General features: G+C 39.4%; 1 protein-coding gene across 1 annotated transcript in view; it reads right to left on the minus strand.

The window, feature by feature from the left end:
• Positions 1–8,070: 8,070 nt before the first annotated feature.
• The window catches only part of sdk1a (sidekick cell adhesion molecule 1a), a 305,217-nt gene continuing 288,356 nt past the window's right edge, over positions 8,071–24,931 (minus strand). The window contains exons 36-47 of the mRNA XM_042340967.1: positions 22,792–22,848; positions 21,298–21,399; positions 20,904–21,019; positions 19,779–19,965; positions 16,728–16,865; positions 15,768–15,929; positions 13,684–13,809; positions 13,309–13,473; positions 11,955–12,098; positions 9,944–10,064; positions 9,332–9,461; positions 8,071–8,461 (exon numbers count right to left, since the gene is read on the minus strand). Of these exons, the coding sequence (XP_042196901.1) occupies positions 8,183–8,461; positions 9,332–9,461; positions 9,944–10,064; positions 11,955–12,098; positions 13,309–13,473; positions 13,684–13,809; positions 15,768–15,929; positions 16,728–16,865; positions 19,779–19,965; positions 20,904–21,019; positions 21,298–21,399; positions 22,792–22,848 (1,727 nt within the window). The 3' untranslated portion in view covers positions 8,071–8,182. The remainder of the gene's footprint in view (positions 8,462–9,331; positions 9,462–9,943; positions 10,065–11,954; positions 12,099–13,308; positions 13,474–13,683; positions 13,810–15,767; positions 15,930–16,727; positions 16,866–19,778; positions 19,966–20,903; positions 21,020–21,297; positions 21,400–22,791; positions 22,849–24,931) is intronic.

Here is a 24,931-nt window from a genome sequence, read left to right on the forward strand (position 1 = left end):
TTAAAACGGGAAAAACTGGCGCGTGAATCAACAACAAAAAGAGAAACACACCACCTATTCAAAATTGTTTTAATTGAGAGAAATTATGCAAATAATAAATAAATTGCGTCATACAAAACAGCAGCAGCCATAGTAGCAAGTCTAACAGACATGACACACAGAGGATAAGTGTACTGCGTTACTAAGGAACAATACCAGGAATACAACCAACTAACAAACTTACGGAATTATGGATTTCAAGTGCTAAATGGACCTTGAAGTTGGTTGAACTTCATGTAGCAGGTTGGCCCCACTTGGGAATTTTTCAAAGTTGTCTTCAGTGCAAAATCCAATCTAACAATTTGTTTGAAGAGAGATACATCCAGGGGTGATTCCAAGACCAGATCCTGCTGTTAATAAGGAACTTGTAGTAACGTCACATGCAGTTAAGACAGAATAATGGCTCATTTGAGACATGTTTCTCTTAGAACAATTTTTAACTGACGTCACCGCACAATTGTTACCGAGTTGACAGACGTTGGGAACTTTCCTCGCCGTCTGCTCTTGTACAATGATGGTGGAGGGCAGTTCTCCTTGAGATGGAATTCCCTAGTGTCATGCCCTTTTATTTTGACGTGTTAGGATTGTTGAAACTAGTGGTTTATTGGGGGTAGGTGGCGGCTTTGTTGTAGTGGAGTCACTGAGAGGGAAGGTCAAAAATTTTGTCCAAAAATAAGTGTGATTATAGAATAATCTTTATACTGTGGTCCATCGACGTGGTATCGTCAGAAATCCACTGAATGCTTACAATGCTCTCATTAAATCTGTGTAATATTACCTGTGAGATGTACAGTTGGTGGATAGGCTTTGAGTGGTCACTTAAGGAACAAGCGCAATGGGCTGAACAGGCGTTTCTTCTTCCTGACTTCACGATGTTCTAATAAAATCAAAATGAAGTTGATGATATGAACCCCAACAGTGTGAAGTGCTGCACTACTTTTGTAGCCACCTTCCGAATGGATCGTAGCTGTCATTTATAATTTATTCATAATATAATAATGAATATGGGAAATGAACAATTATGGGTTTTACAGAGCTTAAGATCATTTATATGAGGACATCACTGCTTCTCTGGTTGCCAACACACTTGGCCATCAGTACCCAAAAGAATTTCAGCTGTTCACATGTATGACATGTTGTGTGAACCTGATCATGCTTTAATTTGTCAGTCTGTTTTCATGCACAATTAGATCCCGTTTCAAGTCTTTGCTGAAGGCTAAATGTATTTAGAAGAAATAGTTGTATCTTTGCCCAAACTGTTCTTCTTTGAACATTGAACATAGGACCTTCTGGTCTTGTACAGCTTTGTACTATGCCCTTACTCACTCGATCATTAGGGGAGCTCATTAATTCTGTCATATTTTAAGTTACAACACTGAATTCAAACAAACCTTTCGCATTGAATAAAAATAACACATCTTGACGTTTAAAAGGTAACTATTTTCATAACCTCTGATTAGATAAGTCTTCTGAAAAGGGTAGCATTCTTTGCCATACACCAACTGCACAGACAACAGTAAAGATATCATTGAAATATAAATTGTTGAGAGGCTAAGTTTAGCACAGTCTGACCATCAACTCTTTTGGCACAAACTCAGTTGATTTTTTAAATCTCATTTATGCACAATTGAGCAGAAGATTATGGTCTTTTAAAATTTTTTCCGTATAGTATTGGCCACAGACTTAAGTATACATTATGTACCTCAGTATATACACACGGAAACACTACTTCAGTGAGTGAGTGGTAAAGATATGGAACAGGCTCCCTAGGGAAGACAGTGGAAGCAGAAAGTGTTGATTCTTTCAAGAACAAATCCGTTAGAAAACAACATCTCGAGCTACAATATATAGTTTAGGACACGACATTTCAAACGACTGCCAGGATAGTGGAAGGCGAACTAGATGGACCTTGAACCTTTCACCTTGCCATTTCTTATTTTATGTTCTTAATAAGCACGAGAAGGGAACTATATAATACGATAGATATTAAACCAGATATTAATACACATTATGTAGAGCCTGAAGAGTGTACCAGAACCTAATCGATATTGTTATCACACGGATTCCATGTCGACAGGTAGCATCTTAATAGGTAGTCACCTTACAAGCCAGCAAAGAAAGGACTTTGAAACCAGCATTACTTGGTAGAGGCACAGACAACATTGTTTTAGGTGCCGATGTAGATTTGATGCCCTATTTGTACTACTTGGGGTAATCTCAAATCACTTTCAGCAGCAAACTGATTCACAGCCGGATACACAGCATTAATAGCTTCTACTTGCCTTGGGGACTCGAAAATTTTACGAATGTGCACGTGAAGGGATTCGCTAAATTGCAGGTTATTTAAAATTGCTCAGTACCAATGCTTTCATTGAAAAGCTTAAGAACATTTAAGGGTCCATTTTAGAGTGCAGACCAAATTGACCTAGAGTTTTCGTATTTATACTGCAGTCACTGCAATCGCTTCCTCGTGAAGCCAACTTCTGGTTTGGGCAGGTGTTCCTCAGCACAATTTACTTCTAACCACAAATCCAATTTAGGTTGTAGTTTGAGTGTCAATTACACATTGAATCTATTTGAAAAATTAGATATAAATACAGCATAATACCCAACAGTGATACATCCTACAACATGTTGTCAAAAGATTGGAGGGATCTTTTTAAACTCCTCTTACTCTTTCTCTGAAGTACCTTATCCTCCTGCTAAAAGGGAAAGTAATCTATCATTTAATTTGGAGACAAAATTAGGAAAACTAGGAATTACTATAAAAGTAATTTCAAAGAAAATCTAGCATTCAGTGGGAATCGGTGGATGCCAGTATTATTTGATGTTCATTTTTCTTAAGAAGATTTGTCCAAATGTTAAGTGTGTAGTGGCTGATTTTTCATACCAACTGCGATGGATCCCTTTTACCTATGACAGTGGGTTGGTTTTCTACAAACTACCCTAACAGACGTCCAGACACGCCAGCAATTTATACTTTTGTCTTTTATATCTTTTTTAGTATCCACAAAGGATTGTTTGAAGCAGTGGGAAACTGGCATGCAAATTGATCCACTACTTGAGACAATGAGTCGATTTACTTTCTGCCATTAGCAATGTTATCTTTATTACCGTGGAACAGCCGATTTTAAGATTAACATTTTAAGATTAACTGACCACGTCCATCCCTAGTCGAAGGAGACACATCTACATCCAAAACGTTTCTGCGCATAAGGTAAATATCAACTAAGATAAAATCCTGCTTTGAACGAACATTTTCAGACTATGACTTTTATGACTGTCCAGTGCCTTGTGATGTCCTCCCAACGTGAAAGGTGCTATACAAATGTAATCTTGTTGCTGTTGTTTCACTTAACGGCTATTTTAGATTGGAATTCCTGCCCTCCTTCCCACAATAACCGAACACATCATTGTGCGATAGAGCTTTCCTGGTTGTTAATAATCGTGTCATTAACACTTCTAATCAGTTACCATGAGGGAAAGAAGACAATGAAAGGCTATGTTAATGTTCAAAATCTTGGAGGTACCCATTCCCACTCAAGTGCTTTAATAAAACAATTGGTGCAACATCCTTTAACTATCACTAGATGTCTCTGACACACAGTGAGAATTTTCAACATAATATTTACAAAGAGACTAAGTGAACTAAGTCTAGTGACAAAAAAAATAGATTCTATACTAACTTCTTCAATTGTATAGTTATTGCAACAAAAAGAAACCTAGGGAGATATTTTAAAATCAATTCATACTTAAGATTGTTTTAATAGTTCCAATCTATGCTGTAACATTCCAAGGCCAAGTACTGTTAAAATAGTATATTGGCCCTGCATTGGATAAAACAATGCATAGTACTGAAGAACTGTGACAGTACATACATCTGTGATGTACTCAAGTTTGCCATGGGCAGATCTCAATCTTTCAATCTCCGCTCAAATACATTTCATATTTCAATGGAATTTCATAAAGGGGTACAAATTCAGCTGTACAAAAATGTATCTTAAAAATACACATTCATATACATATTGCTAGCAAAACATTTACCAATCATTTCCTTTTAAAAAGTACCAAATAAAATTATTGAAAAAATAAAAACGCAGAGACGCAGACGTATTTAATCAAAGCAATATTCATATGGCTTGAGAGTGCATTCAAGGTGTGCTGGGTAGAGTTCCCTTCATTGACAGTACGACAGTGGCAATTAAACATCTTCCAAACTCTTCACATGGTACTATCAGAGGATAATTCTCCTATATAAAAATAAACCAAAAGTGTTCTCCAGTTTCCACATGTTTTTTTTCCATAACATATTCAAAGCATCTGTCCCGGTCTTTTTCTCTATGGACCAATACCAAATGTAGCAACCCCAACCCGCAAAGTTAAACACAGAATGTATTAAACAGCACAAATACCTAGCATCATCCATCATCCAACTGCCCCAGAACATTAATATTTTTCAGAAATGCTGTAAAGGAATAATTTTCCAATGCTATTTTTACTGCAACGATGAGATGTCATTAGAAATCTCTTAACTTAAATCAGATTGTAATTTGGTTTCAACTCAATAGTGCTACACTGAAGGTGAAAGATCATAAACCCTTATAGCAAGTTTCTCTTTGCACAAAATGGTCAAAACTTCTGTTGTATGTCGTCAGCTCTGAAGAAGAAATGTAATGTGCTTCCTCCGAATTTACAAATGTCTAAAAACAAAATACTGTATCTTGGGATTCTTTTAAAAAAAGATATGTGTACATGATATTAGGAAATTAATAAGTAACGGTCATTATCAAAGTATACTATAAAGTTTACATAAAATCAATAAACATGATAAAATATAAAAATAGGGATAAAATATATAACAGAGCAAAATGCTTTATATATTGTAATAAATACATTTTGGTCTTCAGGTTCTGTTTGAACAATTCTCATTATACTCAAGATCTTAGTGCAAAATGTGCTTTAAATGCACTTCATTGACAACGTTGCAATACAACGTGCATTCAGTAATGTGCACTATTACAGTTAAGAGTTCATTTACTTCAATGAGTTCAATGAGCTACTTCATTATTTAGAAAAGCAAGCTGATGAAAATAATTTGAAAAGTGTAAACAAACCACAATACAAAATTACCTAAATACATTTGTTTAAATAAAAAAATTGCAAAAAAGTGGTTTAGTGGTTAATTACATATTAAATTGTAAGTTCGGCTTTCTAAACATGACACGGAGGGTCTTCAAATGTAACAATAATGTTTTACTTCATCAAAAAGTGTCCAATCTGTTAGCAAAATGCTTCGGAATTCTTGGAGCAAGTTCCAGTAGTTTTTTGTCCTAAAAAAATCAATTAACATTATACTGTACTCCAGTGAATAAAATATGTTTGAGAAATTTGAACATTCTGGGGTCTCTAGCGAATTGGTCTATTAATACTTAATAAGTTAATATTGGTGAACTTGTGGATGGATGGCCAGTGGTCATATGCTTTAGTAAAAAGCAATTGAATTAGTTTGTGAAGATCAGATCAAAACATCATTCATATGCTGAAAAACAACTTGGTGTTTCTAGATACACATGCAGTTGAATTACACGTCTTGTAAAATTCAAAGTTTAATAAATAAAATGGGAAGTCGTTTATTTAGAATAAGCTCATGTTTGAATGGAACAATGTTTGGTGAGAAGAGCCATTTTGAATTGGTTGAAAAATGCTAAACATGCAATTAGCAAAGTAATGATTATTTTTTGGCACCAGTGTCTCTGATCTGAGAGGAAATCACATGTAAAGTTAAGTACAAATCCAATCGTGTGACGTAATTGTTCTCTTGTGCTTTATATTACACTCTAGGCTCCTTCCATACGAGGGATAGTCTCGGTTGGGCAGAACCTTTTCTGCAGCTGCTGCAGGTCTGTACGGCAAAGAGAACGCTTCAGGGATGTGAGGTACAAGTTCTGTCACTCTTCTACACTCTTCTCTCCTGAGCTGCCGCTCGCCACTGTCATAAAGTACTTCAGCTCGCTAACTTCAGCTCTGGTTGAGGAGTGTAGAGATCCAATATCAACAGAAGAACCAGAGAGACAAGAATTTTTTTTATCCAGAGAGTTGTTAGGATCTGGAATTCACTGCCTGAAAGGATGGTGGAAGCAGATTCAATAGTAGGTTTCAAAAGAGATTTGGATAGGTACTTGAAAAGGAAAAATTTACAGGCCTGTTGGGTACGAGCAGGAGGTGAGACTAGTTGGTAACTCCTTCAAAGAGTTACAGGCATGATGGGCCGAATGGTCTCCTTCTGTGTTGTAATATTCTATGATTCTATCATTCTAAATTGGAGAAACAAATCTGGGATCTCTGAATCGAAATAAAATCTAGAAACTGTGACTTGCTCAAACGTTTTTTTTAAAAAGTTTTACACTTAACTTAAATACTTAAGACAATTTTGGTGAAATGTTAAATGATTGTGGCTGATGGTCGGAGAAATATTCTACATTTAGCGGTCATTTCACTCACTCCAAGCATTCAGAGGGGAATACAAACCGAGGCAATCTAAGTGCAATCCCGACGTGAATTCCTGCTGCTTTAGAAAGAGAGACTAGATTGAGAGCTTTCGGTCTTTGAATTGAGATGAAGTTATCTTCTAGTTACTTCTAGCTACTGCAATATTTTCTGGACTCACATTAACTTTTTCTTTCATCCACCCTATTGTTTTTCAATAAACTATTGCCAAAGGAGTGGGACACCAATACAGAAGCATCAGAGCAGTGGAGTGCTGGTGGAAGTGCTGGTTTCACTTATTTTACAATAAGGTACCAAATATTTAACTTATTGTGAAAAGAGGCAATATAATGCTGCCTGAAATATGCCTTTTTGTAACCTCAGCATACCACCATGATCTTACAGCTTACAGCAGTTTGAGTTGATGGGGCGATATTCATAATGATGATAATCCTTGCATTTGATGCCTTCGGACATCCTCCTGACGTGAGATCCTTATACAAATGTCATTTTGTTGTTGTTGATATAATGCCTTATCACGTCATTGAGAACGTCTCAAAGCACTTCGCAGAATCAAAGTGAACTGACTGCATATTTTGTGGGTGAAACGTGGCACCGATTTGTGCAAAGCAGTATCCCACAAACAGTCGTGGATTGAGTGACCAAATTATTTTTTTTTAAGGGATCATTACCCCCAGAAAGTGATGTGCCAATCAACTAACAACCGGGTTCCTACTTACTGCTAGGTAAATAGAGGTGTGTGGAGTAAGGAAAAGATAAAAGATATACATCACACACAACCTCTGTATCAGTGCTATTTGTGGCCTGTAGGGTCAGTTTTGAGCAGTGCATCTATTTTTAACCACCAAGTGGCTGCCAGACAGTGTAATTTAATCCATTTCTTTCCCCTCCACCAAATCAGTTTTAGTGCTCTCCAAGGTGAGGAGTATTAGTAATAATTATAATAATACGTGCATTTGATGTAGCGCCTTATCACGTCGTTAAGATGTTTCAAAACGCTTCACAGAATACACAGTAAAGTGAATTTACTGTGTACTTTATGGGCAAAACATAGTGAAGTAAAAGAGAACATTGTTCTCAGCCTTTGGACTCTATTGGCATCAAGGGGCCAGGAGTGGAACATAGGTCTGAGGCAGATGTAGTGCCAGCTCCTCCAGCCCAACCATGTTCCCTAACCCCACAAAAAAGGCGGCTATTGCGGTCATCACTTTCCCTTTCCCACACCAGCCAATTGATGGCTTCTCTAAACCTCAATGCTGATTTAGTGCTTAATTATAGGCAATTTGCTGCTCTGGTCTGGTCTAGGCGGAGATTGCTCAAACCTTTCTAATTGGTTTATTGAGAGGAAGCTTTCATCCATTAGTCTGGACTATTTCAAAGCCAGCTACTCAGGGCAAAAAGACAACATTTTCTCATTCAAATGAATGGAAAGCAGATTTTAGAAGCATCACTAATCTGTTGATGGAACCAGATGACCTGGTGAAAAGGCACTTTTCAGGCAGCTTTGCTTTCAGATCTTCTCCATTAGCCCACTTTTTTTCCACATCTGGAATTGTGAGTCACTTTATTTGGCATATTGGTCCATTGAGTCAAGGAACATTTGAGGAATTGTCTCAATGCTGTGCATCTTTGAATATCAAACGAAAGAAGAAAACCCTGTCACAGGAGTCCGTGATCCCGAGGCAGGCTGCCCCGTGGGTGTGTAGGCACCTCCTGTACTCTGTGTTGTGATCACAGTAGGATAGAAGGGCTCCTGTTCGACATCTGTGCACTCCTCGTAAGTGTAGGCTGACGCTCTGGAAAGCCCCTTTGGCTGTCTTTTCCATGAATTGTAGTAGGTGGGATCACTCATATAATGGTTCACAAATGAGTGTGTACTTTTTGGCAATTCACCATCATAATCACTGTCGGTCGCCTGAAAAAGGAGTAAAGGTATTTTGTCACTTGTTTGGTTGCTCTTATTCTAAATTATTTTATTACTTTATTTTAGTTGGGCCTTCAGCCTCTCAGCCTGCACCCTGGGGAAATCCATCCCAGTCCCTTCGCCTCTCTCCCTCGCCTCCTTCAAGGCCAGTATCAACACCCTCCTCTTCGACCGTGCCTTAGGTCACCCACCCACCTCTACCTCCCTGCCCTCCGCCCTCCTGATCCCAATCCCTTGCTCAGGTCCAAAACCTTAACTGTCCAGCACCTTGGGACTTACTCCAGACATGAAAGGTGCTGTGTAAATGTAATTTGTTGTTATTATTGTTATCTCCCTCTATCTGTCCCTCTTAGTTTTCCAACATCACTCACCAATTCCTGGTCAAATGATGTGCTGGCAGATGTGATCTCCAGCCTCTGCCAGTGACATTACTTAACCAGCTGTTCGGAGATAATCCATTCAGCCTCTGAAGTGCCATATGACAGCACCATTGAGACAAGCAAGTCATGAGAATCCACAATCTACCCTTGTGTGCCCAGCATATTCAGTTTAAAAATACTCCCTTTTCTAAACATTGTCTTCTTCAAAAAAGCTTCTCAAAGATTTCTGTACCACTTATTCAATTCCAAAGCTATGATGTAGTGCTTGACCTGTACTTAAAGACACATGTACAAAACTGATATAGAGGTAATTACACCCCACTCCCTCCAGGCTATAGGAAACTTGTATGTCTTGGTGTGTAGTTGATGCCAGATAAAAGTGTGAGTTTTACTCATTCAATGGCAGACCAGTACAAGTAGGTCCCAGAGGCTACAGAAAATAAAGACAATCTGTAACTGAAGACTTTAACTGTGTGCTTACCTCTGACTCTGACATTTCCGTGGGTTTCTCTGTCAGAGTTGTGCTCTCTGTTAGTACAGCTCCATTGTAGTTATTACACAGATCCTCATCAGAATAGTGCAGTCCTCCTGGACTTGGTCGTGGTGGAAACCTAGAAAGATCAATCATTTCCAGACACAATGAAATCTGCTTTATCAATTGATTGTTGGTACTGACATTAGATGACCATCATAGATCAGTTGGTTTAAAAAACTGGTGTAATAATAGTAAAACTCGTACTGGTGTACAGAAAAACTCGCCTAAGTCTGATCTGTATAAACTGTATAATCGCCTAAGTCACACATCTGCGCAAGTCTCGTTCAAGACTTTATATTCTATGCAAGTTTGAGATAACTCATACTTTGCATAAGTCATATTAAATGTATGTATGGTTCCAACTGATATAATTTGTTTACTGTATATGCACACATAAACACACACAGACAGAACTGGGCATAATCAAATGTGAATAAAAATATGATTTGCTAATGTGACATACGTATACAGCAATTGAAAATGCACGGTGGTTATATTCATAACATTAAAGCACAAAGCATGTACAAAGTCCTGGTATGATCTGGTATCTGTCCTTACCTGGTGCCATTTTTCTTACAGAAAGAACTCTTGACAGTCAGGTGTCTACTATTCAGCTCTAGTGCTGTGAATCCTCCATTATCCAAGGTTAGTGTCTCTTCCACACTTGAAGTATTTTTACCTAAACAAATGAGGTCATACATTTGTGGTTCTTGTTATTACTCAGGTCCAAATTTATTGATTTTGTTCCTGTCTTTTCTACACTGATTAGTGAAAGATAGAATGCTGCCAAAAATAAAAATAAAGTTTCAGATAGCAATAATAAAGTAATAACAACCCTGCTTATTATTATGTGCAAGGAACACATTAATTAATCATTAATCCGTGACTGTTTGTGGGACACTGCTGTGCTCAATTGGCTGCCGAGTTTCACCCACAAAATATACAGTCAATTCATTTTACAATATATTCTGTGAAGCGCTTTGAAACATCTCAACGAGATGATAAAGCGCTATATCAAATGCAAGGATTATTATTGTTATTGTTAATTTATTGGGGAGGCTACATTTTAAATATTGTGTGTGGTTTGGGGAAAACTACCTTCATAAGCAGATTGACAAGATTGAGAATGACAATTCTAAGAGTGAAAACAAAGTTATGAGGAGAGAGTCACAGAACTGAACTATTTTAACGGAGAAACAATTATAATAATAATAATCCTTGCATTTGATATAGCGCTTTTCACGTCGGGAGGACGTCCCAAAGCGCTTCACAGAACACACTGTAAAGTGAATTGACTGTATATTTGTGGGCGAACGCGGCAGCCAATTGCGCACAGCAATGTCCCACAAACAGTCGTAGATTGAAAATGATCAATTTATTATTGTTTTTGGTTTTGGAGGGATTATTATTAGGCTCTGTGTGGAGTAAGGAAACTTGCCCAAGGTTTCGCCCTCTGCCTGGAATTGAACTCAGGTCTCTCGCTTGCAAAGCGAGTGCTCTAACCACTGAGCTACAGGACTCCACGAATGCCTACAAAGCACAGCAGGACGATATTTAACCCAAAATTTAGTCAAACATTTAGTCACCAGAAGTTCGAAAAAAAAGGTCCATCCCCTGCCTCCCCATCCCCCGGGGTAGTGACTTCCATCAGTAGTAGTGAAATGTTGATTACCTTCTTCCAAATATCTGATAACAGACAGGACAAAAGATTACAAAATAAGATGCAAATGATCAAATACTCTATTGACCACTGGTTCATGTCCTGACGGGACAATCGCAATCTCATTTGTGGAAAGGCACTGATCGGGGTTGAATAATATAGATTACAATGTCAAACTGACCACCACGATTCATTTCTTCAGGGAGAAATATCACAATCATTTATCTTCTCAGAATTTTCTCCCAGGAGATCAATAATTGAGTTTGAGCCTGTAACAGTGCAACCTATTCACAGTTGGAAAGAGCGGGTTTGTTGGGCTGTGTAAACCCTTACTTGTTTTGTGTCTTTTCACATTTGTATAACCTCACAGAGTACATTTGTATAAGATACAAATGTGCTCTCTGAGCCAGTGCAGGGTTGATGGGACAAATGGCCTCCTTCTGCACTGTAGGTTTCTATGTTTCTATAACTCCAATGAAACGTCTCATAAAAGTGTTAGCTGCTGGGAAGGCATGAGTAGACAGAAATTTTACAATATTTGCCAAATGTGGATCAAGATTTTTCTTGCAAAAACGCTATGCCATAAAGCAAGTCGCATATCAGTTTCATACAGTTCAAAGGAAAAACATTCTTGTTTTATTTACTGGAGGAGATCTTTTTAGACCAAGGAGAAATAAACATTGTTATAATAATCCTTGCATTTGACTTAGCATCTTATCATGCCTTATTGTTATTTTCTATATTATGTTAGGAGCATGAGATTTGAGCACATCAAGGTGTTCATTAACTGCCTCAATAACCTAATAATGCATGTCCAACATGACCTTCTATTTATATTTTTGTCAAATAAAATTGATGCCTACATTAAAATCCACAGCGCTCTCGTCCATATATTTCTGGATATCTGACCTGCGTTGTTGTTCTTGTACTTCTTGCTCTGCCCGTGTAGGACCAGTCCAAACACCATTAGCAGAATGAGAATCAGGCTGCAGAGAGCAATCACCACCAGGAACCACCACTCTTCGTAAAATGGAGGATTGGCCATCTGAGCTGCTGAAAAACCACAACAAAGTGCAAGTGACGCGCGAATATGCCACATCTACCCTACTTGCTCCATCATTTCAGAGGGATTATTCGTTCCTGCCCATCGTAGAGCCAAGGTTACACGTAAATAATTACACAATGTCAGCCTGTCACATACAAATCCAATGTCTCAAGCTAAGCTGAGAGAAACCGAGGGGGTAATTCTCTGCCTGTCTGAACGCTTACTGATAACATTGGATGAACCCATTTTCTTTTCTGCTAGTCAATTAATTTAGCGACAGTTATAGTGTCAGCTTCTAATGGGAAATCCACCAACGTCTATCAATTTAGCAAAAGGCAGAGAACTGACTCCTGGAGTGCACCCTTTGATGGATGGGCAGGCATATATTACATACAAGTATTCATGGACTCCAAACCTCTACTAGAAATGCAAATGAAGCTCAACCTACAAACATATAACATCCTAGTCTGGCTACACATTAGAAACTAGGAACACAGACTCTAGAGGCTGTGGCAGAGAGAGTACAGTCCCTCACATCCGGCCATAACGCATATTGGCAGAATCTGCTATGTAGTATCAAGATTCAATGCACAAAAAACCTCAGATGTGAGTGGAAATCTACATACATCTTCAGATCTTGCCAATCTCCAGATACACACATCAGGAAAAATGTGAAAAAATGGAATGGCAATGCAGCAGATCACCAATATTGTTTTATTCTTCCTGCTTTCGGGATCCAGCACCATTCATAATCCTTGGCCCAGATGGTGGGAGACAACCTGCTGACCAGCTCTATATGAACACTGCTCTCCACCTAGATGTTAAGAGATGGATAAGAGCATCCCAGCACAATTCACTCTCTATTTCTCCCTGTGGGGAAACCACCTGGGTTGCCAGCATATAGGATTTACTGGGTTTTAAATAACCATTTTGTTTTGGTCACAACCAGGTGTCTGACACAATGGGAAACAATTACCATGCTTAAGAGACTGCAAACCTGACAGAACTCCACATGTCATCCACTACATGGAAATTTCCCCATGTCTGGAATGAAGTGTGCACTCTCTCCCTGGTTGAGCGCACACTGCTCACCTAGTTCCGGAGAGTATGAGGTACAAGTTGGCAAGAGCCAAAGCTTGGGCGGCCCAGTGGATTAGGATACTACTGGAGTTTAACCAGCTATTAAAGAACTGGATAGCTTAATAATCAATCAATTACCTGATCTCACAATGGAGGGTGTGCTTGGCTCCCCATACCCAAACTTGTTGGCTGCAATAATCCGAAATTCATAACTCACTCCTTGCTTCAGTTGGTCTCGGCTGACTACGTGTGAAGTTGCAGCACCGGGAATATCCTTCACAAATGTATCCCACAGTCCTTCATCTAACAAGGGAAACCAATCGTGAGAAGGTAGCTGAGAAACAGTGAAACAAAGATGCATATGCACATATATATTTTATTTCAGCGCATGTGTCATTGAGGGCCAGGATTTACTGTATTTTCAACACAGAATAAAAGAACTTCAGAAAAGGCACCAACATTGTTGCAGGTTTTTCAAGTATTTCAAGGTATTTCAAGTTACCGTGCACTCACCTGAAGGTCGGGCCTCGATGACATAGCCTGTTATTGGTCCAACTCCAGGGTCACCCTGTGCCCATCGAACAGTCAGGGCCGACGCTGTTTCAGTAATAGCAGGCTCCAGAGGGGGACCGGGAGAACCTGCGCAAAGCCAAACATTTGACAGATCTTCAGTTAGGGAAAGAATACATTTAGAATTATAAACACTTGAGCTTAAGAATGATGCATGGCTGTTTAAAGATTAACCAAAACTGAAAGATTTTCTCCCACAGAATACACAGTCAATCCACTTTACAGTATTGCCTGTGAAGCACTTTGAGACGTTGTGATAAGGTGCTATATCAAATGCAAGGATTATTATTATTAACCAGAAAGAATTTTAACGTTTCTCTGCCCAATCAAGTGGGCACATTGTCTAATCAGGAAAGAGATTTGTGAAGTTGACGTGCACTGTATTTTTAACTTCTTGAAATGACAAGTGATTGTAGACATTGAGGTGACACTGAATCCAAGGTGGAATCAATCAGTGAGAGCTGGCTATGACATGAAGACTTGATGTTCTCTGAAGGGAGGAACTTTCTTTGATCAACTGCGTTTAATGTATTTGAAGAGTGTTTGAAATTCAGTCGCAGTATTCTTTTAATTATACAAGTATTACTTTGAGATATTTCCGCCATAATCTCATTTCTCCAGACATGCCAAAATCCTAAACTCTTGTACCATTTAGACTGCTCTGTGCAGGTGGGAAAAGTCTAAATACACAAAGGACTGGCTGGATATTGACTGAATCAGAAATTGCCATGGCGACTGTCATATTTATGATGATAGCAGATCCTGAAGGGAACTACCAGTCACAGTACAAATGCTGTTCATCAGATTCCCTTGTGAATCCACGCCCAAGGGCTCCTCTGTTACACATTTGGAAGTAAGATCACAAGAAATTAAACCAGAAAAAATATTACGTGGTGTTATCGATCTCCTGTACGTCAATGAACTTCATTATGTGGCCTACAAATGTTTTACAATGATACACAACTATTTGTAGCTTTCTGTTTTATTCCGCAAATCTAAAGTGCATCATTCAAGAATGTTAAGGAACAAATGTTTTTTCTAGATTGAATTCTTCCCACACAGGGCTTCAACTGCATGGCCTGCGATTGAATGGGAGGTAAAATCAAAACAAATCTGAGGAAAAAGGTTCCCTCGGGAGACCGTGGAAGCAAAAACTGTTGATTCTTTCAAAAGCAAATTAGATAGATTTCTTTTAGGATGCAATATATACAGTCAATTCACTTTACAATATATTCTGTGAAGTGCTTGGAGACGTCTCGAAGATGTGATAAGGCGCTATAATCAAATGCAAGGATTATTATTATTGTTATATCTTAGGACACAGTATATAGTTTGGGACATGACATGTGCATGCGACTGCCAGGATGGTGGAAGGCAAACTGGATGGACTTTGGTCTTCTTTTGTCTAGCAATTCTTATGTTCATACCCCAACTAACAGGAGGTAGAAAAAAAGTGTGGGTGAGGACGGGCAGAATTTGACCTTTCGTTTTTTACCTTCCTTACTTTCATGAAGTGCCTGAACATCACTTGCCAGATACCCGACACATTGTCCAAGATTGGAAAATCCCTGCCTCTGAAACCAGTACCTGGGTAGCGTGACTTTACACAACACACTGATTAACAGTGCTGTATGATTTTGTAATGGATTCTTTTATGGAGAGAAAAATAGAATGAAATTATCTCCATACAAAGGGGAAAATCAACAGAAACTCTGTTCCCTTAGAGCATGATGTGAGGTGTGTCAACAAAGACTGCCCAAATTGACAGTGTGCAATAACAAACTCCTTTCTACCTCTTCATGTAAAATGGCAACTCCACCTGGGCGCTGTGGTGGCTGCTGTCAGTCTGGATTCACAATCAGAATGACGACTCTAAATCAATGGGCCGAACAGAGTATTTTGGGAATAATATGATATGAATAGGGCTGCAATTCAATAGCACTAAACTCAGTCATCTGGAGACGATATGAAATAATTCAATGAGACAGCAATGTGCACTTGCAGATGAATGAAACTCTGTCCCTTACCATCTTCTGGTCCAGCTGTAATATTGGCTTGTGTCTCAGGGCCAAAGGTGTAGGTTTTGGCATGGACATGGAAGCAGTAGGTAACTCCCTTAATAAGATCCCGAACCTTCAACCAACGCTGATTGTTGCCTCTAATATCCACAGTCACCACTTTACTCACACCTGGAGATAGAGAAAGAGAAGTAAGGAAACGGTACGAGAACCAATGCTGTGGAGGAATGGGAGCTCAAGCATTCATAACCTTGAATAAGTGCTGAGATGCTATATAAATGTAAGTTATTGTTGTATCTTTTGCTAATGAGCTCTGAAACAAACACTTGTGCTGCTTTTTAAATGGATTGATGAAACCATTACACGCAATAAAGCAGCTCGGTACCTCTGTGACCTGCTAACTCCACACCGACCTGTCCTGTCCCTTCTCCACGTCCCTGGCCCTGCTGACCCCACCATCGACAGTTGGGCCTTCAGCCTCTCCCTTTGGAACTTCATCCCATGGTCCCTTCGACCTCGCTCCCCACCTCCCTTGTTCAACTGCACCTTTGATCACTCTCTTATCCCCTACACTCCCTGCCCTCCGCCCTCTCCTAATCTCAACCCCCAGCTCGGGTTCAAATCCATGATTGTTCGGCGCTTTTGGACTTCCTCCCGATGTGAAAGGTGCTATACAAACAAAATTTGTTGTTATAGCATTTGGCCCATCTTTCAATGCACCCGATTGTTAGCTGATTGGCGGATCACTTTTCTGGGGGTAATAATCCCTTCAAAAATAAATAAATAATTGGTCAATTAATCCACGACCATTTGTGGGGCACTGCTGTGCGCAACAGGCTGCCGCGTTTCGCCCACAAAATATACAGTCAAGTCACTTTACAGTATATTCTGTGAAGCCCTTTCAGACGTCTCGAAGTAGTGATAAGGCGCTATATCAAATGCAAGGATTATTATTGATATCTACTGCACCTTGTACTGGTTCAAGTGGCTCATACACCAAGCGGTATCCCTCTAGTATTCCATTGGGCATGGCTGGCTCTCCCCAGGTCACATTCAATGTGGTAGTGGTGACCTCTGTGAATTGAAGGTAACTTGGAGCACTTGGAGCTGTTTTCATACATTCAGAAACACAAAGACAAAAAAACAAAAAAGAAAATCACTATATTAAGTGCTTCAATTTCAGACAGTCACAGCCCAATGTACATCTTACCATACCTAAGGCAATTTCTGAACAAACTAAACTCTGCATAGATAAATGCTAATTTACATGGAAACGGAAGTCTTATAAATTATTACTGGAACTGGAGGAGTTACTTCAGTTACCATATGCACAAAGCCTGCTACGAAAGGCTCACTATGGCGAAAGGTGGAATATTGAAACAATTTTTGGACGTTAGAGATGGGTGGGGAGCTCAGTGGTTGAATCTAATTTACCATATTGTGTATCAGTGTCAGTGTAGATTGGAATAGGAATCTTGAAGAGTTGGTTGCAATCAAGCATCTATGCTGATTGTGTTAAAGGTAGCAGCAAAACTAATCTGGGCATAGAGCTAATCATTTGACCTGTTAGTCAGTTGGCACCTAAAACACTAGAGACCTTGAGTCTGAACAGGCTCATGACTGCTGCTGGAGGAGGTTGTGTGAATGCTAGGAGCGCTATGAGACCCTTCACTGATCAGATGAGTTGGAAAGGAATGTTGATTGACTGGAATGCCACTTTAAATACTTGTGCAGTGAATAAAATTACTGCAAAAAAGACCTTCTGCTGAATTTGGAAATGGCTTTTCTGGCTGTATTTTACAGAAACTACATTCTTTGCTCCCCCAAACTTTCCCTCCTGCCATTATGTCCCCAAATTATGGACCTCTCTTCCTCTATCCCTCCACCTTGCCCTTCCCCTTGCTCATGAAGACTTCCTCTTCCAACCAAGCCTATGATCACCTCCCCCTCCCCAGTGTCCTGTTCCTTCACCGTCAAGCACTTTCGGACGCTACACTATGTTAGGGGCGCTGAGTAAATGAAAGTTGTTGTTGTTGAAAACCAACAGGACAAACAAAAGTGTTGATTCTGATATCAAGCTTGCAGAGAAAAATAATCTAAAATATACAAGATCATTGTAGCAGAAGTAAAATGTAAATGGTTTTACCATTCTCACTGCTTGGTCCCTCGTTGAAATCACTGACAGAATAACAGACGTAACTATTCAGAAATTTGCATGATGATTTAATGGATCCTCCCATTAATCTAGCTACTGACGAATGACCCTGTTTTAAAATACGCCAGCTAGCTAAAATTCAATTTATGTAACTGATTCAATGTTGACAATTGGTTTACTGAAAGCAGGATAATACAGCCTCGAAATGTGAACTGGTATTCAATGGCCTCATGTATTTTAATGAGAAAACTCTACAGAAAGGATGCAACATTGTGCACAACAAATGGTAACCAGATATTACTGTAGAGCCGTGGTTTTATTTAGAAAAGAAACCTAACTCCTTAACCTTTCAGTCACAAGAGTAGTAAAACTAGTTTCTTCAGGCCTCTGATGGGTGGCAAAGCTTAATGGAATCTCAATTGACACAAACAGGCTTATTTCAGTACATTTCTCACATGTTGGGTTCTCCAAAATCAGCTCCTGCCTGTGGATCGATGAATGGAGCAGGAGGAGCAAGAAACTATTTTTTTTTGTCACCCTAGGTCTGAAACCATTCTGAAGAATATCCAACCCCTCCAGACCGTGAGTTCCACATATGTATGCCACGAGAAACAAACTACAAATATAAATGTATTGGTTGATGTGCAGTAGTTTAGGCTATTGGTAAGTAAGATGCTTCATCTCCTTTTGGTTAAGATGTCAGGCTTTAATTTGGAAAATGATTAAAACATTACAACATAATGACTTAACCAGTTTAACAATTCGGCAATGCAAGAAAAATAAACAAAAGGAGGGAGACTGCCCTGCTGTCTGCAGACTGCGGCAAAACTTGCTGTGTGCCCCCAAGGTAGGAATAGAGGCAGAATTGATTCAGCTTTCTAATTTGATCACTGATGCCTCTCCTATTGAAAATCTGATTCCAAAGCAGCCAATAACATGCACAAGTCCCCTGCTCTGGAAAAGATTCAATTCAAACTCTTGATTCTAGAGACAGTCAGAGAAGCTGGAAGGGCTGGGTTGTGTTATATAAGAACCCTGAGACCTTGCAGGTAGCCAGTGTTTTACAGGGCGGTACATTCTGTAGCCTTTGTCCTAAGGTACAAAAATCCAAATGAAATCAAAGAATGGAGTCACCCGAGCCAGTCTGCTCCGGCGTTACTAATAGAATATAAAAAAAATTGCAGATAAGGCGCTTTGACACAGCCCTTTTGAAAAGTAAATGGATCTTCATAATCCGCTTATATATTATCCTATTGTTACTGATCTCCATGTGAATGTACCTTGTGGATGTTTTTTTCTGTGCTGGGAGGGTTGTGAGGAGGCAGACTTACACATCACCAATGTAGTTAACATGTTCAGTCGGTTGAGCACCAATCTTAGGACTAGAGGGTCCTGGGTTCAAATTCTGGTGTGGTCAACCCTTTAATAAAATGAGCAATCTGCCTAAAAATATCCTGCTGGGGAGAACAGGTAAGATGGAACTTCCTGGGAATGAGCTGGCAAGTGCACAACATAATGCCAAGCAGGTCTGCAGTAATCCAAGCCAGATGTGGAAGTACAGACTTGTCCTCAGTCCCACAAACCAAAGTTTGAAAGAGTAGTGAAGTCTAAACCAGACAAGTATCAGGCCGTGCAGCTAAAGTTCTTGAGCGCTAAAAGAACTTTAGGAAGGAAGGAAGGGTGGAGATGCACAAAAATATTCCTCCCCTGAGGCAACGTGATCTGTGACACGATGAGATATCAAACATTCCAGTCAGGTAATTCTAAACCTCTTAATGACACTAGCAGACAACATGGAACTTTAACCCACAACTGAATAATCTGTAAAGAGTTACCAAAGAGCGACTGTTAAGAGGTTCACTTACCGGCCTGGTGTGTCCTGCCTTCAACAGGGTCACTCCTGGGTCCATCCCCAGCAGCGTTGAATGCTGACACACTGACCATGTACGCAGTATAGCTTATCAAGTTTTTCAGTCGAATGGTAGTCTCTGGAAGGAAGAGGATCTTCAGCTTCTGCGTTTGGTTCTGATTCTGAAGCTCCCAGTAATATAACTGTGGATGAAATACTTTCATGTCAAATTAATTACAAATATTTGAGAGATGACAGGAAGAATAAGAGACTTCGCCATGGCAGTTTCATTAAGGTAGAAATGCATGTCCTGCACAGATCAATAGTAAAGGCTGATAAACCGTTGTCCAGGGTGACATCATGCTGAGTTATATAGACCAGGAAAGTTGCAGGTTTGATCCCCAGTTTGAGCTGTGATAGCTGATCTTGGCCAGTACAGTAATATGTGCAATCCAATTGGCCTCAGTGTCCCTGGGCTAGGAAGAATTCCTATCTAGTAACTCCTGCTGGAAATTGCACATGTATGGATTATGAGTGCAGATAAGATTGAACCTCTCATGGTTATACCTCAAGTAATGAGAATTTGAACTGTATTTAACTATAATAATAAATAATCTTTGCATTCAATATAGCGCCTTAACAAGTCTTCAAGACGTCTCAAAGCCCTTCATAGCATATACTATAAAGCGCTGTGAGTGTGTATTTTATGGGCGAAATAAACTATACTGATCAGTACATTGTAGCAAACTGCACATAGCCCAGCATCTTGATTGCTTTGTTTATTGCTACTTGGACATGGTAATAATGTTAATTAGTGAAAACTTAGACTAGTCAACAACTCTAGGTCTCTTTTATTTTCATCCTTGCCAACTTCTATCCCATCTATTGAGTGTATGCTTACTTCCAGTAGGTGGCATCTTGCATTTATCTGTCACAAGCTTTATTTATCAGTGATCAGCTCAGGTGGAATCTAACTCTGAGTCTACGGTCAATCCCAAGTTGGGTGCCACCTGTAAATTTTATTGTATTAGCACTGTAGTAATCCAAGCCAGATGTGGGAATATAGACATGTCCTCAGCACTGTTTGAGAAGCATCTAAATGGAATGTTTGTGGCTCGTACAATTGGCTTTATAACAATACCTTGTAACCCTGAATGTTGCCATTCTGTGTCTCTGCTGGTGGAGGGTCCCAGGTAACTTCCAACTTGGTTGCAGTGAGAGGATTCACCACTACCTTCTGAGGGGGTCTTGTAGGAACTATAGGGAATAACAATATGGAGATTTAGTGCTGGTACAGGCATTTGACGACAACAACAAATAGCAACAAATTACATTTGAATAATGCCCTTCACGTCAGGAGGACGTCCCAAGATGCTGGGCAGTCAGGGATTTGGACCTGAGCAGGGGGTAGGGATTGGGGGGGCGGTGGAGGGGCAGGATGGGTAGAGGTAGGAGGGTGACCGAAGGTGTGGCTGAAGAGGAGAACAGAACAAAACAGAGTAAGCAAGAGGATATTCTGGCTCTCATTCACTCACCTGCTTCTCCCACATAGACTTCTTGAGGAGTGCTGGAAGGGCTCTCACCTATTACATTATATGCCGTCATTAGGATTTCATATCTTCTGTATTTCTTCAGTTCTGTAAAGACACATGAAAACCGTGTCCCATATATTTCTAGATTTTATCTTGAACACTTTTATCTAGGACATGTTATGGATAATGCTGGGGCGGACATTAGTACAACACTTATGCATGGATAATTATTATTATAATAAAAACAATTGCTAGAAAATGGCACTACATTTGCCAATAATTATTGGAAAGCACTTTGAGACACTCAACGTATAGGTGCTATAAAAATGCCAAAATAAATGCAAGTCATTAAGCAAATGTCATCAGAATCTGAGAGAATTCTGTACAGTTATGCTCTCATGGTCAGAATCCAGCTCATATAGACCAGACATATCAGGTCAGAAAAGACCTGGTGTGTTAACATTAATAATAATAATCCTTGCATTGGATATAGCACCTTATCAAGTCGTTAAGACGTCTCAATTCACTTCATAAAATATACTGTATATTCTATGAAGCGTGTTGAAACGTCTCAAGGCATGATAAAGCGCTTTATCAAATACAAGGATTGTGCATTTTGTGGGCGAAATGGGCTAATTGCACAGCAGGAAAGACAGCTTGATATCGTACTGCGAGCAAGTGGAAACACTCTCAAAAGCAAGCTGTGAATAGAAGGATGTTTGGATAATGGTTTTACAGCAGGAGACATAAACTTAGCAGTGAAAATTCAAGATGTTTCCCTCCTTCCATTTAATTAATAGGTGCAAACTATTATTTATAATGCCTGCCAAGTTAAATGATCTATGTAGAAGCATGATCACATTATCATACAATAAAAATGATATCAAATCACGCTTCAACAAATTTCCTGGTTTTCTTGAACAGTAGCAGATGGCCGCAGATTATTTTTCAGGTAGGTAGCTTGCCTCTGGCTTTAATTTGGGAGGGAAGGATAGCAGGAAATTATAATGGTTCAAATTTACTTCTGAGCAGCAAATTTCATACCAAAGAAATCAATTAAATGCATCTTTGCAAACTACTGAAAGGAAATTACGTTTGCTTTACTGTTAGGAAAAAAAACTAAGTAAAAGGGAAAAAAAGTAGGAGGTTAGAGCCAATAGTAGAGAGAGAGAGACAGAGAGAGAGAGCTAGGAGGGAAAGAAAAACAAAAGGTATTGATACTGTAGCAACATAATTCCATTAATAATTGTTGAATTGATTAAAAAAGATAAGATCTGGCCTGCATCTTTTATTTGAAAGCAATATTTAAGGTAATGCAATGCAGCAAAGTATACTTAACCAAAAAGTGGCTTGAAAAGAGGTTGCAATGTATCTCAAACAATCGACCATGAAACTCGAGCCTAAGTGACTCCAAACGCTGCCAGTAAACCTGACACATCAAAGAAATCAGGGTGAACAGAGAATGCAAAGACAATATAAAGCTGTTTGTACACTTACGTGTTAGTTCGAATTTGGTTACTGTGGAGCTGCTCACTATCTTGAAGCTACTTTCAGCTATTGTGAGGTAAGCAAAACAAATAATGTTGCTTAGGGTCAGATAAATAGTGTCCACACAGATGCTAACGATTAAGAGAAGGCAGAGGTTCAACAAACAATGTATTAAAACATGACCAAGGTTTCCTCCAAAGCAATTTTTTTGACATTTCGGTGATCCTTTGAGATTGATGTAATACAGAAAAGTGACCAACAAATGGTCATTTAAGAACAACAAACATGAAACTGATTAAACACATAATTATTTCTTTCAATTATTGTTTATAGTGAATCAGGTCAAACAGTTAGTTTGAATGATTGACCATTCTGCTGAATCTGCCGCTGTCAATCAAATACTGTACATTTATTGAAAGCAACAGAAGGACGCTTGAGATGTAACCAAAGAGTGTCCTGAAAATGTATGTACAGTAAACACGTGCGCGTACGGGGCACATCGGGGCGCTTTCCAAAAGCGACAAGTACGCCTTATCAAGGTGTGCGCAGGCATGCATATGGATGTGGTGTACACAGGGGCGACTGTTTTAAAGGGAGCGTCCCATTTTGCTATATCTGCTACTGTTAATCAAATACTGTACATTTCATTTAATTAAGTAAATCCTGTGAAGCGCTTTGGGATGTCCTCCCGACATGAAAGGCACTATAAAATGGTCGTTGAGACGTCTCAAAGCGCTTCAGGATATACTGCAAAGTGACTGTATATTTTATGGGTGAAATGCAGCAGTCAATTGCGCAACAGTAGGGTCCCACTAACAGTCGTCGATTGACTGACCAAATTAGTATTTATTACTTTTTTAAGGTAAATTATCCCCCAGAAATTGACTAACAACCGGGTTCCTATGTACTGCTAGGTAAGCAGAGGTGTGTGGAGAAAGCAAACTTGCCTACGGTTTTGCCCTGCCCAGGAATCAAGTTACCTGCTTCTTGTATTTTTAAGATTGAAAGACGATGCCTCAATTTCATTCATTGTTATACTTAACTTGTATCACCACCTAGTCTATTGACACTGAAATGCAACTGAGTATGAGGAAATAAATAGAGAAAAATATCGATAAACAATTACATATAGACAGATTTGGGCCAATATCGATTGCAAGATTTTTCCCCCCCAATATAGGCTCTTTTCACAATGTAAATAATCTGTAACCCAATTTTCCTTCATTAATGAGTTTCCTCAAATGTCAGAATTCGGAACTAATTATTGTAAATACAAATTAGAAATTCTAGATGAATCTGTGCATTTTCATTTGTTCTGCCAAAGAAATGTACTCAAAGGATTGACAAAGGCAATGCAATTTAATCCTTCGTTGGGCAAGTGACAGAGCTCACTCTTTGTTGTGCCTGAATTTCAGGCACAGAAAAACATTGATCATTGTACATTCACAGTCTCAGACCTCATAGAGTGGATTCCTCTGAATAGGTAACAGATCTGGTGGAATTTCTGTTGACTTTAGGTCCGCCACAGTTCAGGCAGAAATCCAATCTCAAACTATTCAAATAGATGTCAGATTTGCATCCTAATTTGTTGAACAGGAAACAACATTTGAAACGCTATATCTTGTGAATGCTCGAAATGTTGAAGTGTCTGGAACTCCTGGGCAGATAATAGAATGTATTTCACAGCTGAATCTAACACCCCGAGAAAGCTTCGCTCACTGCTTCCGACTGTGACATCTCGTTCTCTTGTGCAGGACACATTCCTGCTTTACCTTGGTGACTGTGTGGAAGTTATCTTACGAAATCTTCATCACAAGTAAAAAACCTTGAAACATAGCACAAGCAGTGTGTACACAACCATGCCAGGTTGGCGACGGCATCTGTCATCTGTATGAAATTTTACACGCCTCAATTTTTGTGAGGGATATGGGGCAAAAGCAGTAATTGGAGTTGAGATACAGATCGACCATGATTAATAGAATGGCGGAACAGGCTCGAGGAGCTGAATGGCCTCCTCCCTGTTCCTATTTCTGTGCACAAGTCAAGCTTCCGGTGTTGCTTTGCTGAGACAGACACTTGTTTTGTGCAATTTTGGACTTACATGCCCTGCTTGTCGGCCTTCCCAACTCCTCCGTCCACAGGCTGCAGG

The sequence above is a fragment of the Callorhinchus milii genome, unplaced genomic scaffold (assembly GCF_018977255.1).
Source record: "Callorhinchus milii isolate IMCB2004 unplaced genomic scaffold, IMCB_Cmil_1.0 Scaffold16, whole genome shotgun sequence".
NCBI lineage: Eukaryota > Metazoa > Chordata > Chondrichthyes > Chimaeriformes > Callorhinchidae > Callorhinchus > Callorhinchus milii.